General features: G+C 33.9%; 1 protein-coding gene across 1 annotated transcript in view; it reads left to right on the top strand.

Moving 5' to 3' along the window:
* Positions 1 to 12,838: 12,838 nt before the first annotated feature.
* LOC111986634 (adenine phosphoribosyltransferase 5) overlaps positions 12,839 to 14,682 on the top strand; it is a gene marked incomplete in the record, with an annotated part of 5,974 nt that continues 4,130 nt past the window's right edge. Inside the window, 2 exon segments of the mRNA XM_065761239.1 lie at positions 12,839 to 13,138; positions 13,332 to 13,442. Coding sequence (XP_065617311.1) covers positions 13,048 to 13,138; positions 13,332 to 13,442 — 202 coding nt within the window.

Consider the following 14,682-nt stretch of genomic DNA (forward strand, 5'->3'; position numbering starts at 1 on the left):
TCCACGATCAGCCCTTGATGGATAACGCCTCGATGCAGGAATCTCAAGGAGCCGAGGGAGCTCTCGTAGTCGATGCCCTGGAGAAATCTCTTCTTCTTCCTACTGACATGGCTGAGCTGAGAAAAATGAGTGGGTCAGAAGTTGTCCTTGATCTTAAGAAATACCTAGGCATGGTGGGTCCTTTGGCACCTATTTACTTTATTCGACTTTTATCGCTTAGTACCTTCCTTTCTTTTTACAGAGTTACTTGTTTTCATTGTCAGGCTATCCAGGCTCTTTTCAGGTTAGATGAGGAGATCGATGGCCAGGGCAATGCCTTAGCGCAAGAGTGTGACAAGTTCTTGGAAGCTGCTAATACCCTCAAGAGATCTGAGGCCGACCTAAAAAAGGCGACCGAGGATCTGGAGGAGATGACGAAGGCCAGGGACGCTGCTGCCTCCGACCTAGCCGTGGTCAGGAAGCAAGCTGAGGATCAAACTAATCGCTTGCAAGTCGTTGAGGGTCAACTACAGACTGCCAAAGGGGACATTGTCTATATGAGGGAAAAGTTGACCGCGGCAATCCATGAGAAAGGTGTTGCCGAGTATGCCAGGGACGAGGCTGTGAGAGCCAAAGACGAGGCGGTATTTGCAAAAACAAACGCCGAGCGCTCTGTACAACAGGCAGAGGAGGAGGCTTTCGCAGATGGGGTGGCTAAGATTGAAGCCATCCTTCGGGCTCAAGTTCCTGCGATGTGCAGGCATTACTGTTCTCAGACTTGGCATGAAGCCCTCAACCAAGCAGGGGTTGATGCCTCATCTGACCTTAGGAAGGAGGATAGGGTATATTACCCTATTGCAATTCGCGAGACTACCCCTGTTGCTCCCGATGAGGGATCCTCATTACCAGCGGTTAAGAGTCACGATAAGACCGCCGAGGATATATCTTTGACTGACCAACCATCCGAGGAGATTGAACCCCAGAGGACGTTGGGGGGAGCTAGAGCCGAGGGTCAGGAAATACCACAAGATGTGGCGAGGCTCCCTGCGGACCCTTCGATTCAAAGCCCTTAGGCCTTGGCTAAAGCCTTCGGTTTACTTATCGAATTAATTTGCCTACTGAGTTGGGGAAATTGGTATACGACATAGGATAATTTTGTTTACTTTCTCTTTCATTTCATTTTGTTTCTTGCCTTAGTGGCGTTGTAAGGAAATTGTATACTTTTTGTTTAAGCTGAACGCTTAGTGCTTTGCTTCCAACTACATATATTTTCTTTTGTTTGCTTTACTATAATATTCTGCTCTATATTCGTATTCTATTCTGGAGTTAGCCTCATGAAAACATCTGTTATCCTTCAAATATAAATCTAAAGACCGTATTATAGCTTGACTCTAGGTAACGCTTTGGTTTTTCTCCAGATAGTTATTTTCTCTATGGGTTCGAGTCCGAGGACCATGCAATACCCTGGTTATGTCTAGTACTTCTATTTTTCTATAAGTATCTAGTTTTCCATAGGCTTGGGTCCGAGGACCATACAATACCTTGGTTCTGTCTAGTACTTCTATTTTTGTATGAGTATCTAGTTTTCCACAGACTTAGGTCCGAGGACCATACAATACCTTGGTTCTGTCTAGTACCCAAGTATAATGGTGTGAATAGTTTTACCATAGGCTTGGGTCCGAGGACCATGCAATACCTTGGCTCTGTCTACCACTTCTATTTTTCTGTAAGTATCTAGTTTCCCCATAGGTTTGAGTCCGAGGACCATGCAATACCTTGGTTCTGTCTAGTACCCAGGTATAATGGTGTGAATAATTTTATCATAGGCTTGGGTCCGAGGACCATGCAATACCTTGGTTCTGTCTACCACTTCTATTTTTCTGTAAGTATCTAGTTTTCCCATAGGTTTGAGTCCGAGGACCATGCAATACCTTGGTTCTGTCTAGTACCCAGGTATAATGGTGTGAATAGTTTTACCATAGGCTTGGGTCCGAGGACCATGCAATACCTTGGCTCTGTCTACCACTTCTATTTTTCTGTAAGTAGAGGTTTGTCCTCGGACCGCTTTATTAGGGATGATTCCTCCTTGGGTCGGATTATGATCTTTACACGTGGCGTTGATCTCGCCTTCAGCTCGAGGCCCTATCTTTTTTATTTATGAAGCGCCCTTTGTCTGTTCGTGTTCCGCGCTTGACGCTTCGGTGCGCGAAATGCGCCTTCATTAATATCCTCGTGAATTAACACGAGTCCAACGGTCTACGGCCTCCTTGGAAATTGGTGGCTTCATTATTAACCCAGCTGATAATTCTTTTTTCGAACTCTGCATGAATTAATTCTCACCAACCCCCATCCCCTATATAAGGTGGGAAGATGGTTTCTCCACAACCCATGGACCTCTCAACACAAACAGAAAAAAACACATTCTTCCAACTTCCCAAGCCCTTTTAACAACCCCGCCGGAATTGTGATTAGAATTGGCAAAAACTGGTATGGCCGCAGCCTCCACTGGGCTTTCGGTGCGGCAGAATCTAGGCGTAACCCCGATGGCGCCCTACATGGTGGCCCAGAGGGATGTTGTTAGAGCACCTAACGTCTCTCCTAGGAGCTCACCCCCGACGAAGAAGACGTGCGAATTCATCTCATGGGCGGTGCTCGAGTGTTGCCGTCTCCAACGGCCAACACTCGTGAGGATCGGAGAGAATCAAGGGAACATCATGGGGGAAGGTATCCCGGAGCCCCTGCATCTGCTCCTCTCTTTGTTCCAGCTCCGTCGCGCCGAGAAGGGAGTTGTCGGTGGCCTTGAAACATGATGACCCTCCCCCTTCCCGACCTTTTGTGTCAAGCTCTCCCATTCTCTTTATACCAATAAAGGGACGGCTTGACACTTCCCATCGCTAGCTTTTTTAGGGCGGCTCCACCTGGGCCTCTGATTGTAGAAATAGCTGGTAGGATTAGCTTGTAAATTTGTGTGTGAAACACACTTGTCTGAGCCTCTGATTTTAATTTGTACTGTTTCTATTTATGAAATAATAACATCAAGATTTCTCTTTTCGCTGTCAAATCTTCTATTTTCTCTCTTTTTTTTTTGTTTTTTTTTTTTTTACAACGACCACTTAGAACAATCGCCTGGTGCGCCGGCCAGCACCTTAAATCTTCCCACAGACGGCGCCAATTGTAGGGACTCAATTTGGATTTGACCCTGAATATGAATGGGTTTTCAGCCCAACAAGCCCAAACAATAAATTTGTAGAGAGTGGGTTAAAGGTTTAGACGTTAGCCGTCGTTCACCAAGCATGAACTCTCTTTTATTAAGAAACACTTAGAATTAATTTACAACGGGGAGAATGCATGGCCGAGGAGCCCCTTTTCTTCTCTTTTCTTTTTCTCCCCCCTTCTTTACTTTACTTGTTTTTCTTATATAGTCTTCATCTTCCTATCCCCTTCTTCCATCTGGTGATCATCCATTCGCCTCCCTTCTGGCCATCCGTCCCATCAGAGGCCTTATCAGTACTCAAGTGGTTCACTCTGATCAACGTTGCCCTGCTAAGGGGTATATCCCCTTTAATGCGGCCAGAGGGGTTAGGTAAATGCATTAAGTGCGAATGTGACAGTTTGCTCTGGGCTTGTCCCCTCCCAAAAATTATCCCTAGTATGCCGAGGACGGAGAGGTCCTCGGCGTAGGTCAAAAAGGGGCTTTGTCTGACTTAGCCTTGACTGGTCAGTCTTCCTCGGCGCTGGCCTTGGGCCTACTACGCGATGGGCTGTGGCTGTCAGGCCCACGGGCCCCACAATTGTCATAAAATGATTCCATTTCATTCTCTTCATATTGCTTCCAAACAAGATTACTTACATTCCATTCATTTTCATTCATTTCCATTCCTTTATTTTAAAACATCCAATCAAGGTTACTTAATTTCATTCCATTCCATTCTTTTTCCTTACTTAAATACATTTCATTCCATTCCCTTCTCTTATGAACTCCTATGTAGATATGGTCTTGGATTTGAATCTCTCCTCTTGTTATAATTATCGAATTATCAAAAAAAAAAAAAAAAAAGGATAACTAAAGTTTTGTTTATATTATTATTCTTTTGGTAAAAATATTTGTTGTCACTATATTTTGGCATTATTTTTAATTTGATCATCAAGTTCTTTAGTATCAATTTTAGCTTTTATATTTTTCAATTTATTATAATTTTGATTTCTGCCGTCATCTTACTTACAAAAAATTCTTAAATGGACTATATTAGTAGGTTAAAATAATATTTTCTGTAAGTGAGACAGAGACAATGACCAACATAAAAATAATTTAAAAATATAAGAACCAAAATAAAAGTTGTAAAATTTTGAGAATTAAATTAAAAATTAAGATAAGAATATAAAGACTAAAAAGATGTTTTAATATGTTCTTTTCTTGTTGAAATTCAAATATAAAGAATGCACGCGCTCACTGTGGACAATTAATATTTTTTTATATAGGTCAACAGAATTGACTTTCTACAAAATTGTAACAAAAAAAATATAATTGTAAAGAATAATTAATTTTATTAAGCAAGAATAAAGTGAAACATTAGGACATGTAAGAAAGTTTTACATAGGGTACATGCTGCCATGAGATGAAAAAGCAAAAAAGTTTTAGCAGCTTTCGATAATAATAGAGGTCTTTATCAATTAAGTAGTACTCATATGTGTTGTTAAGTCTTAATGACCGATGCTAGGAAGATTTGCTGCCATCAATTCACATTTCATCTTTTTCTAGGTGCCACACGTAAGTAAAATGTGAAACTCAATCACATTCCCACCGGCACAAAACTATTCCACAACTAATTTTTTGCACTTTTTTCAGATTTTGACCTTAGTGTTACTTGAGAATTGCTTATTGTGACGGTTTATTTATACAATGTGTGACAAAAAGTTAAAAATAATATTATTTTTAGAGGGTTAAAATTAAATTATTTAAAATGAAATTGAGATAATAATTTATATGAAACTCACAAATAATATATAAAATAAACAACAACAAAAAAATTAGCTTATAATTACTCCCTAAAGTCATATGGTTTTGTTTTTTTGAAGTATTGATACAATTTAGAGAAAACAAGAAAATGTCATTTCAAGAGTGTCCTTTCAAGATATACGAGAAATCTATAAGCACAATTTTGTTACAATTACGAATATCATGATGCAAAAAAAATAATGAGTCAAGTTATAAATAATCGGTCACAATAGACTGCGCCTCCGAATGAATACCAAGAGAAAAAAGTTGATATGTAATCCAAAAAGAAGATTACGAAAGATTTTTTATCCAAAACATTAATACCTTTTAAGGAGAATGTTGTGTGAATTTTGTGTTTTGAGCCGTCATCTTTCCGCCTAACAATTAAACGAATCAAAAACAGAGCGTGTTTTGAAGGTTCACGCCTTGATTATCTCCCTTTTTCCTTTTTTTTTTTTTTTTTTTGGATGGGGGGTTTAAAAAAAAATATATTAATAAATTTGATGACGTAGATGCAATGCCACGTCATTATGTAAAAGTGCAGGGACCACCTCAAAAATCTAAAAAATCTACTGCTACTTGATTCTCTGCCAATCAGTAGCCGTCAATTTCTACGAAATGACCATAAAGCCCATTACCTCGTTTTTCTCAAAAGTTTTTGAGACTGAGGTGGGAAAAGTTAGAGGAGCATTCTAGTTTAGTTGTGCGGACATCTGATGTTGCCCGCCCGTGGCCGTCTGATTACTTTGGATCTTAAAAGCCGAACTGTGTTGCTTTCTATATAACTTAATATACTGTGGATCACATAACCATCCTTGTTTTTATCGTTTGTTTTGTTTATTTATTTATAAAGATAAAATACAGTCTTAATTCTTTAAGAATAAAGTTTAATTATAAAATTAGTTATAATCTAAAATTATTATTATTTTTTTTTAAGTTATGTTAATGGATGTCTTTATGGTAATAATTAATAAACCATTTAAAGAAAGTTTTTATATCCATTTTATGAGAAATTGAAAAATCTGATAAAATATTAATTATTTTTTTTTTTTATAAAAACTTTCTTAAAACAGTTCATTAACAATTAGATTGTATTACTACATATTTTGAAAATCTAATAATTAGATTGTATGTTTTTTACACTCTTAATACACATGTCAAATTTTGTACTTATATTTTATGCATAATTTTAAACTACAAAAGTTTACAATTTAACTAATTTATTAATAACATAACTATTAATTTTTAATTTTCTATAAATTTTACAAATATAAAAAATATAAAAAGTAAATGTAATCTAGTAGTGAATTTATTAAAATTCACATCCAATAAAAAGATATAACAAAACTTTGTCAATTCTCATTAGGTTTAAAATATTTCAATATTGACTAATTTAATTCCTATATATTATGGTAGAGCAGGAAAAAAAGTAACTGTTTAATATTCAAGTTGGTCATTTAAAATATCTTGAATCTAGCTTGAAGAAGAGGCTGAACGTTTTTTCATTAAAAAAAAAAAAAGCAAAAAATAATGAAAAAGGTAACTTCTAGTTCTTTTTTCTTTTTCTTTTTTTGGTTGAGGGATATATGATGTTGATCTGATCATGGTCATGTGATTAGTTTTGATCTCAAAAGCCGAACTGTGTTTGGTTTGTAATACCAAATAATATATCGTGGAACGCAAAATCATTGCTGATTTTGATCTGGGGTGGGTTGGATACACTGAACAGTGAAAAGCATCTAGAAGTCAGACATTCCACAGCAGAAAATGATGTGTGCTAATCCGACTTCCTAAATACCGCGCGTGCTTTGAATCATTGACTTCTTCCTAATTTCTCTCTGTTGTGACTTTGAGTTCTGAGTGAGAGGACGTATGATTTAGCGGGAACAAACAACCGAAATTTATATCGGGGTATTTATGTAACTCTGTTTTGGTAAACGGATGATATTCATAAATTATTTAGATAACATAAGTGTCGGTTTGATCAGTTTACTTTTTGTCAATTTATTTTATTATTTAGTTTATTTTTGTTATTATTTATGTATTTTATTACACTTTTTGTTAATACTGTAATATTTCAATTAACATTTACCTTTATATACAGTACTTTCAGTAAAAAACTTTCAATTTTAATAAAATAAGTGAATTCCAAACAAATCATAAGTCTCTCAATCAATCATTATAAAAAATAAAAAAAATCAAGTCTCTCATAATAGATATACTTGCCCACAAACATTGTCATAGTAACTACTAAAGAAGCATGGTAAAGAAGTAAAGAAGCATACAAATGTCCATAGGAAACTACGAAATCTGGTTGTAGTTGTGCTCATTTTTTTTGTTTGGGTATCCGGAAAGAACAAAGTTTCTCTTCAAATTAATTTTGAGAAAAACTCTTTATATATCTTTTTATTGTGTGTGTACATTTTGAAAATCTAATTGTTAAATTGCATGTTCTTTATGTACTTAACATGTATGTCAAGTTTCATTCAAATCATATATTATTTACTATTTTATCAATAAACTTATTTTTATACATAATTTTAGATTACAAAAACTTGAAATTTAAATATTTAATTGATGAAATAACAACTGATCTTTGATATTCTTAAAATTTTGCAAGTACAAAGAATATAATAAGATCATCCAATTCAATAGTTAGATTTTTAAAATTTACACATAATAAAAAGATACATGAAGAATTTGTAAGGTAGTTTAGATAAAAAAAATTTCATCCATATGTTAGTTAGCTTTGTGAAAGCAATGTTTCATCTTCACCGGCCAGTAGTTTCTAGTGTAATAAGTTCCTGAAATCCATTATAAGAGTTACGTGATGTAAATTATTATTGTAAGAATTAGACATCCAATCAAAATATACTTTGGCATCAATCTCAATTCTACAACCAATATATTAAATTTAAATACATTAGGTCATTTCTTAGAGTCTAAAACTTTGCATCAACACTAGCTGCCACGCCTATGGAGTGAGTGAAGCTTCTAATCCAAAGACCACTATGATCTCAAATAATTGCTCCTCTGCTAGCTATAGCCCTAAATTTCCCATTGAACAAACATCTGTAGTGAGTTTATGCCAACCATACTCAGGTTTGTCCCATCTCACTTTAACCAAGTGCTTGCTTTAGCTCTTACAAGCCCACACAAAGTATATATAATGTTCCTGTCTCATCTTTATGTGGACAACATTAAGTTACTTGATTAAATTGAAGCACATGATTTCATTGATCAATTAAACAAAAACAACATTTCTTTGCAAAGACAATTAAATTCAATGCATCTATATATCTAAATTTAAGTATGAAATCTAATATATTGTATTTAAGTAATTGTACCTAAATTTTCTTTCATTAAAAATTTCACTATTGGATCATAGTTGCTCATTCTATTTAACACAAATATCAAATTTCATATTAATTGAAATTTATTTGCTATTTGATCCATACAATTTAAATATTTTTTTGATGAAATAGCTATTAATCTATGATTATCTTGGAATTTTGCAAGCATGCATGGCAAGTAAAAAAAAGGTAAACAAAGGTGGATTTTTCAAAATTAGTATAAATTAAAAATATATATATATTTTCACTTCATTAAAATATTATTTTGTTTTCAAAGAAATAAGAATTTTATTCTCGAAGTTTACAAATGAGTATAATATAATTTTCCTTTATGCCAATTTAAAATTGTCATTTTTCTAAAAAAAACATTTAGTGACTCTTCACCACAAAATGACTCACTAAAACCATCTTGGATAAAATGCACTTAAATCTCCTGAACTTCGGGTTAGTGCACCTAGACACTCTGTACTCTTAATTTAGTTGATTTCTTACATAATGACTCACTAAAGACTAAACCATCTTTGTGAGAATACTTGCTGTAATTTCCTGCTGAGTATTCCATATTTAGTTTTCTTTGAACACTTTTAGCATAGAATGGGTTTGGCTTACATTTGGTATTTTTTTAACTGTACATGTCCTTTTTGTTTTAAATATATAATGGTAAATGGTTGCGGGTTTTAATTTCAACATTTTATTTACTTAGTGAATAATGTGACAATCTTTCACTGTAATAAAATGAGGTTCCTTTTAAAAAATACAAGAGGTAAGCCAAACCCTATAATTTTTCATTGCATGTTTGCTTTGTTTTCATTGTGAACTTCCCATTTAATAAAATTTGATTTAACTTGAATTTCAAATGAGTTTACTTCTATGTTGCCATGAAATATTTGAAAATAAACTCGTGTGTTTCCTTTAATGTAATTAAATGCATGATCAAGAAGATAAACACATGGGTGCCTAGCACCTTTCCAATATTCCCTATCTCCAAACTCATTGTCTAGTTTGTTTCTCTTATGATTTTATACTTTACTAAATATGGTTCCCATGAGTTTCTTGATGTATTTTATTTCAATATTTATGCTTCATTCGTTTGATGGTATGTCTTTTCTTTGATGATGTTAATCTGATCACGGGTAGTCATAATTACTTTTTAGTGTTTTTTTCTTTGGTGTTTATCCTACATTTTCTGCATTATATTTTCGGTTAATTCAATATGAGCACGTAAAATTCAAGTTTATGTGCTTGTGTGCATACGCATTTATGCAGGCTTAATGACTGCATACGGATGCTTGAGTATACGCACAAATCCAAACCCAAAGTGGTTGTGTTTCTGATCTGATTTGCTTGGTTTTTCACGTGTTGCAATTAGATTTGGCACTGAATTTCAAAGATTATGTTAATTAGTGACAACTGACAAGACTATTACTTGCTATAATTTCCTTGCTTGACTATTCCGTATTTAATTTGAATTGAATATTTTTAAACTAGAATCTTTCCTTGCATGTTTGCTTTAATTTGATTGTGACTTTCCTATTTAATGGAATTTGATTTAATGAACGGCCAATGCTGTTGTTACAATTTGTGACACAACTCGCCATGTGGTGAGTTGTGATTGGTAAAGAGGTGATGATGGGTTCATATGAGGACACTCTTCTACCAACTACAACACAATACATGGATGAGTTGTGCCACAAGTTGTGACACTAGCTTAAATCTTAATGAATTTCAAATGAGTTTATTTTTGTGCTGTGATGAGACATTTAAAAATATCCTCTTGTGCGTGTTTTCTTTAATGTAATAAAATGCATGATTAGTGTTGGTGTATTTTAATAAAAATAAATAAATTAATATGTTCACGAATTTGTTGTTATAAAATATGATACCCCACCACATTAATTCAATATTGTTGATACAAAGTATTAATATCCGGAAAATTATTAGTTACTCTCGGAGTACTATAAATGTGTACTTCTTCCTCTCACATGAATAGTGGGTCCCATTAAATTCATGGTGGGACCCACTATTCATGTGAGAGGAGGAACTACATATTTATGGTACTCTAGGAATACACAATAATTTCCCTTAATATCTCATTAATCCTTTTTTATATTTGTTAATTGTGGGTTCCAATTAACATAATTAGTAAAGTTTTTTGTGATTGAATAAGAAATTTGATATTCAATTCCCGCCTATACGAAAAACCAATTGGTATCTTGGTCTAATAATAAATTCGGATTGTTGATACAAAGTATTAATATCCCATTAATCCCTAATTATATTTTTTATTTGTGGGTTTTAGTTAACTTAACTAATAAAGTCTTTTGTGATAGAATAAGAAATTCGAGAGTCAATTCTTGTCTACACGAAAAATTAATTCGTGTCTTGATCTAATAATAAACAGTAACTGTGGGTATCCGAAGCCTGAAAAGGAGTAGGAAGGGTAATGGAGATAACTTGGGCACAACACCAAACTGGGGCCGAGCAATAGCCCAAGGAGTTTTGGCACCCGAAGAGGGAGATGGGTCAACTTAAACATTAGCCGGAGAGCTATGGGCCGAGCTGTCGAATAATAGCAGTGGAGATCAATGGCAGACAAGCAGTAGTCGGATGGGAGCTGCCTGTCCCATCCGCATTAAATGACGTACTTCAGCTTTACCATACACATTAAATGAGGAGGTGACTTGAACAGTGTTGGCCATAACTTTCTCAGCTACCGCCACCCCCTACTTCAGAGTCGTCAAAAGACAGGTGTTGGAAGGGAGGATGAGTGCCCAATAGAGATGGACAAAGTGGATGCAATGGGGAAGGCTATAAAAGGAGGAAGCTGGCCATTGGGGAGAGGGATCACAGGAAATTAGATAAGTACCCAATACTAGATAAAAAATGGCTCCCTTGGAGATAGATAGTTCTCAAGAAAGATACATACTTGTTGTGCTATCCCATCTCTCATAAATTCTATTGGTTTGGACCAAGTTTCATCAACTCAGTTTATCATTTAAAGAGGGTTGCTGTGCAAACGAATTGTTGGTCCTTACAGTAACTATCAGGAATGGACGCGGTTGAAATTATCTTTTTTTTAAAAAATCTTTGTTATTTACCTTTCATTATGTTGTAATTATAACTCCTATATAACTTATCTATATGTAAGGGAGTCTTACTGGTTACCACGCTTGAGATGGGAATCTAGAATGCTTTACAAGTGTATATACATAAATATATATAGTGTAAAAAGAATTCATGCATAGAGTGGTTTTGGTTTTTTTATTTTATTTTTATTTTTATTTTTTTAATACCCTATTTTGTCGGCAAAGAAAGTTGTCTATTTAATGGAGCTTTAAGCTTAGCCATTTATGTAGAGTTAGTTCAAGCCATACGATGATTAAGTCAGGTTATTGTATCATGGAGGGGACGAGTAACAGAATAGAATTTTTATGTGGAATTTGCCAACCATAAAAGGCTTGAATCTCTTTCCAAAGAGCAAGATTCTAGTGCCTTAGCCTAATCGGGTTCATTAATATATATAAATTTATGTATCTCCAATTGATTTTTTCTAATTTTATATTTCATATAATTTTTTTTTAATTTATATTTTAGTGTATTATCATTAACAATAAGAATAGAGATCAGTTAAAAATGACCCAGCAATATTAGTTAATGCCAATTTACTTATTTGGAAGGGTCTAGAAGTCTAACACCGTCCCACACTTATATAATAACTTTGTACTTATTGTCAGGTGTATTTAGGGAAATATTCGTGGTGACTTTGAAACCCTTCGCCTTTGGCCCACTCGACTAAGGTGTATTTAGAGAAACATTCATGGTGCGAGACACTGAGCCCACATGCAATTTCCTTTCTATTGCCAAAAAATGCATTCAACAAGAATTCATAACCAAAAACAATTTTATTCAACAAGAACTCAGCATAATATGAAATGCAATCTCTTAAAAAAATACATTATGCCATGATATATACTTTTAAAATGAATTCTTATAGAGTCAAGTTATCAAGTGCAACCTAAGTCCTAATATTAAAAAAAGAAAAAAAAAAGAAATTCCTATAGACAGCATGATATACTTTTTTTTTATAATAGAGTCCGTACAATTTCTGTCATGGAAACTCTATATATCTTATAATTTGCATATTTTACATAAGGTTTAAAAAAAAAATTATAAATTCTAAATTTTTTTATTAATCCAAGTATATTGTTGTTGTTGAATATCCAATTGAAATCCTCATCCTTCTTATCAACTTGCCAAAAAAAGAAAAGTATTTAAAAGTTCATAAAAAAAAAAAAACTTAAAAAATTAATTAAGATTTAGACAAAAAAGAAAAAAGAAAAAAGAAAAAAGGGTGGGGCATCCAATGTTTGATGAAGAGAGCGAGGAGTGTGTGTAAGCAGCGTGGGAACACGCGCTTAGAATCGCGTGATGATGAACAAAAACCTCAATCAATTTTCAAAATGCTTAATGCTCTGGTTCGGACAACATATTAAAGCACTCACCAGTTCGCTCACAATAACTCAACTCACATAGAGAAGAGAGAATTTTATCTTTTAGCTGAGTTTAGGAGGGAAAAATAAAGCTGCTATATATATATGTGTGTGTGTGTGTGTGTGTGTGTGCAAGAAAGTGAGAGACATACAGGGTAATTTCAGTGTGTAAATTCAACAAAATCTTTTGTTAATAAATCTCTTCACAAAAAAGCTCTACACAGTGAAAATGTTTGCGGCAGAGAATGGACTTAAAGGAGACCCAAGACTCCAAGCTATCTCTCAAGCCATCCGTGTTGTTCCTCACTTTCCAAAACCAGGTTCAAAGCTTTCTTTCTTTCTCTTTGTTTTTTGTTATTGTTGTTTTGCTTTTTTATCTTTGTTTTCCTTCTAATAACTTTCAGTGTAAATATATTTGTTTTTGTGTGTGTGTGTGTGTTTTACTATGTTTTTTTTTGGTTTTATTATGTTTTTTTGGTTTTATTAAATTTCGTCATTCTTTTTTGGGTGTAGGAATAATGTTTCAAGACATAACAACGTTGTTGCTGGATCATAAGGCGTTCAAAGACACGGTGGACATTTTTGTTGATCGCTACAGAGACATGGGCATCTCTGTTGTTGCTGGTTCTCTCTCTCTCTCTCTCTCTCTCTCTCTCTCTCTTAAATATGTACTTTACATCTTTGTAGGATTTTTTGTACTTCTCTTTTGTATCAATTTCGCATTTTATACAATTTTTTTGGTTAAATAATGTGTAAAAATAGGAAAGTGGATGGGGTTAATGATAATATTGTGTCAAAAGGAAGTTCCTTTCAAATATTTTATGCGTTTTATTTTTATTTTTTATTCTTCCTATGTGTAAATAATGAGATATAGTGAATTGGTCTGAACAGAGAAACGAGAATTGGTGGCTCTCAGTCTCACCTCTCAGAAGTTTTGGTTTCTTTGAACCCCAAATTTCAAAAAACATTTAGCATAAAATTATTACTATTTCGTTAAAATACTATTTAGTCCCTAAAATATGGGACATGCAGCTCTAGTTTTCATCCTTAAAACATTTGAAAAGTTCTATTTTCTTCCTGAAAAAATGTACTATATTTCGTCTTTCGGCCACTCTAACAGAGTTCATCAAAAAAAGTTTCAGGGACAAAAATAAAGCCTAAATTATATGCTTTTTGTCCCTAAAATATGGTATAGGCTGTACGCTTTTATATCTACACTTTCTTATTGTACTGAAGGTTTTTTTTTTTTTTTTTTTGAGAATCTTATTGTACTGAATTTAAAAATCCCAAATGAAGTGTCGGTGTCCTAGTTCCTTTGCTTGACATGTTTATATTTCTGTTGCATCTTGATTCAATCTAAATATGGTTTTGAACATTTTAAAAACCTTGGGAAGATGTGTTCAAAAACTAAAATATGATCAAAGCATATGCTTGAGAATTAAAAATCATACTGACTTCTATTTCAATTTCGGTGGAAACAGAAAACTTATTTGAGATGCAGTTAATTGTTTTAAATAAAAATCATTTTAGAGAATGATACATGAAAACGATAAGACATTTCCAATTTTTTCAGGAAATGAGAGCATACTGTCAATTTTAAAATATTTTCAATAAATAATGCAACAAAGTGGATCTTTTATGTTCCCTATCTTTATCACATTCTTTCTTTCTTGGGTGAGAGGGGGTAATGATTTGGAGTGGATTAAAGATGATAGTTTTCCTTCTAGAAAAGTATTGTGTGGTGTGCATGGAGCATTTTCATTCAGTTGATAGCTGTTGAGCTAGATATATAACTTTGTGTTCATGCTCCATCTTTTTTCTCCTGTAATACCACAGTTATATTATTTCTTTTGATGTTCTCCTG

This window comes from Quercus suber, unplaced genomic scaffold, assembly GCF_002906115.3.
Source record: "Quercus suber isolate HL8 unplaced genomic scaffold, Cork oak 2.0 scaffold_402, whole genome shotgun sequence".
Classification (NCBI taxonomy): Eukaryota; Viridiplantae; Streptophyta; class Magnoliopsida; order Fagales; family Fagaceae; genus Quercus; species Quercus suber.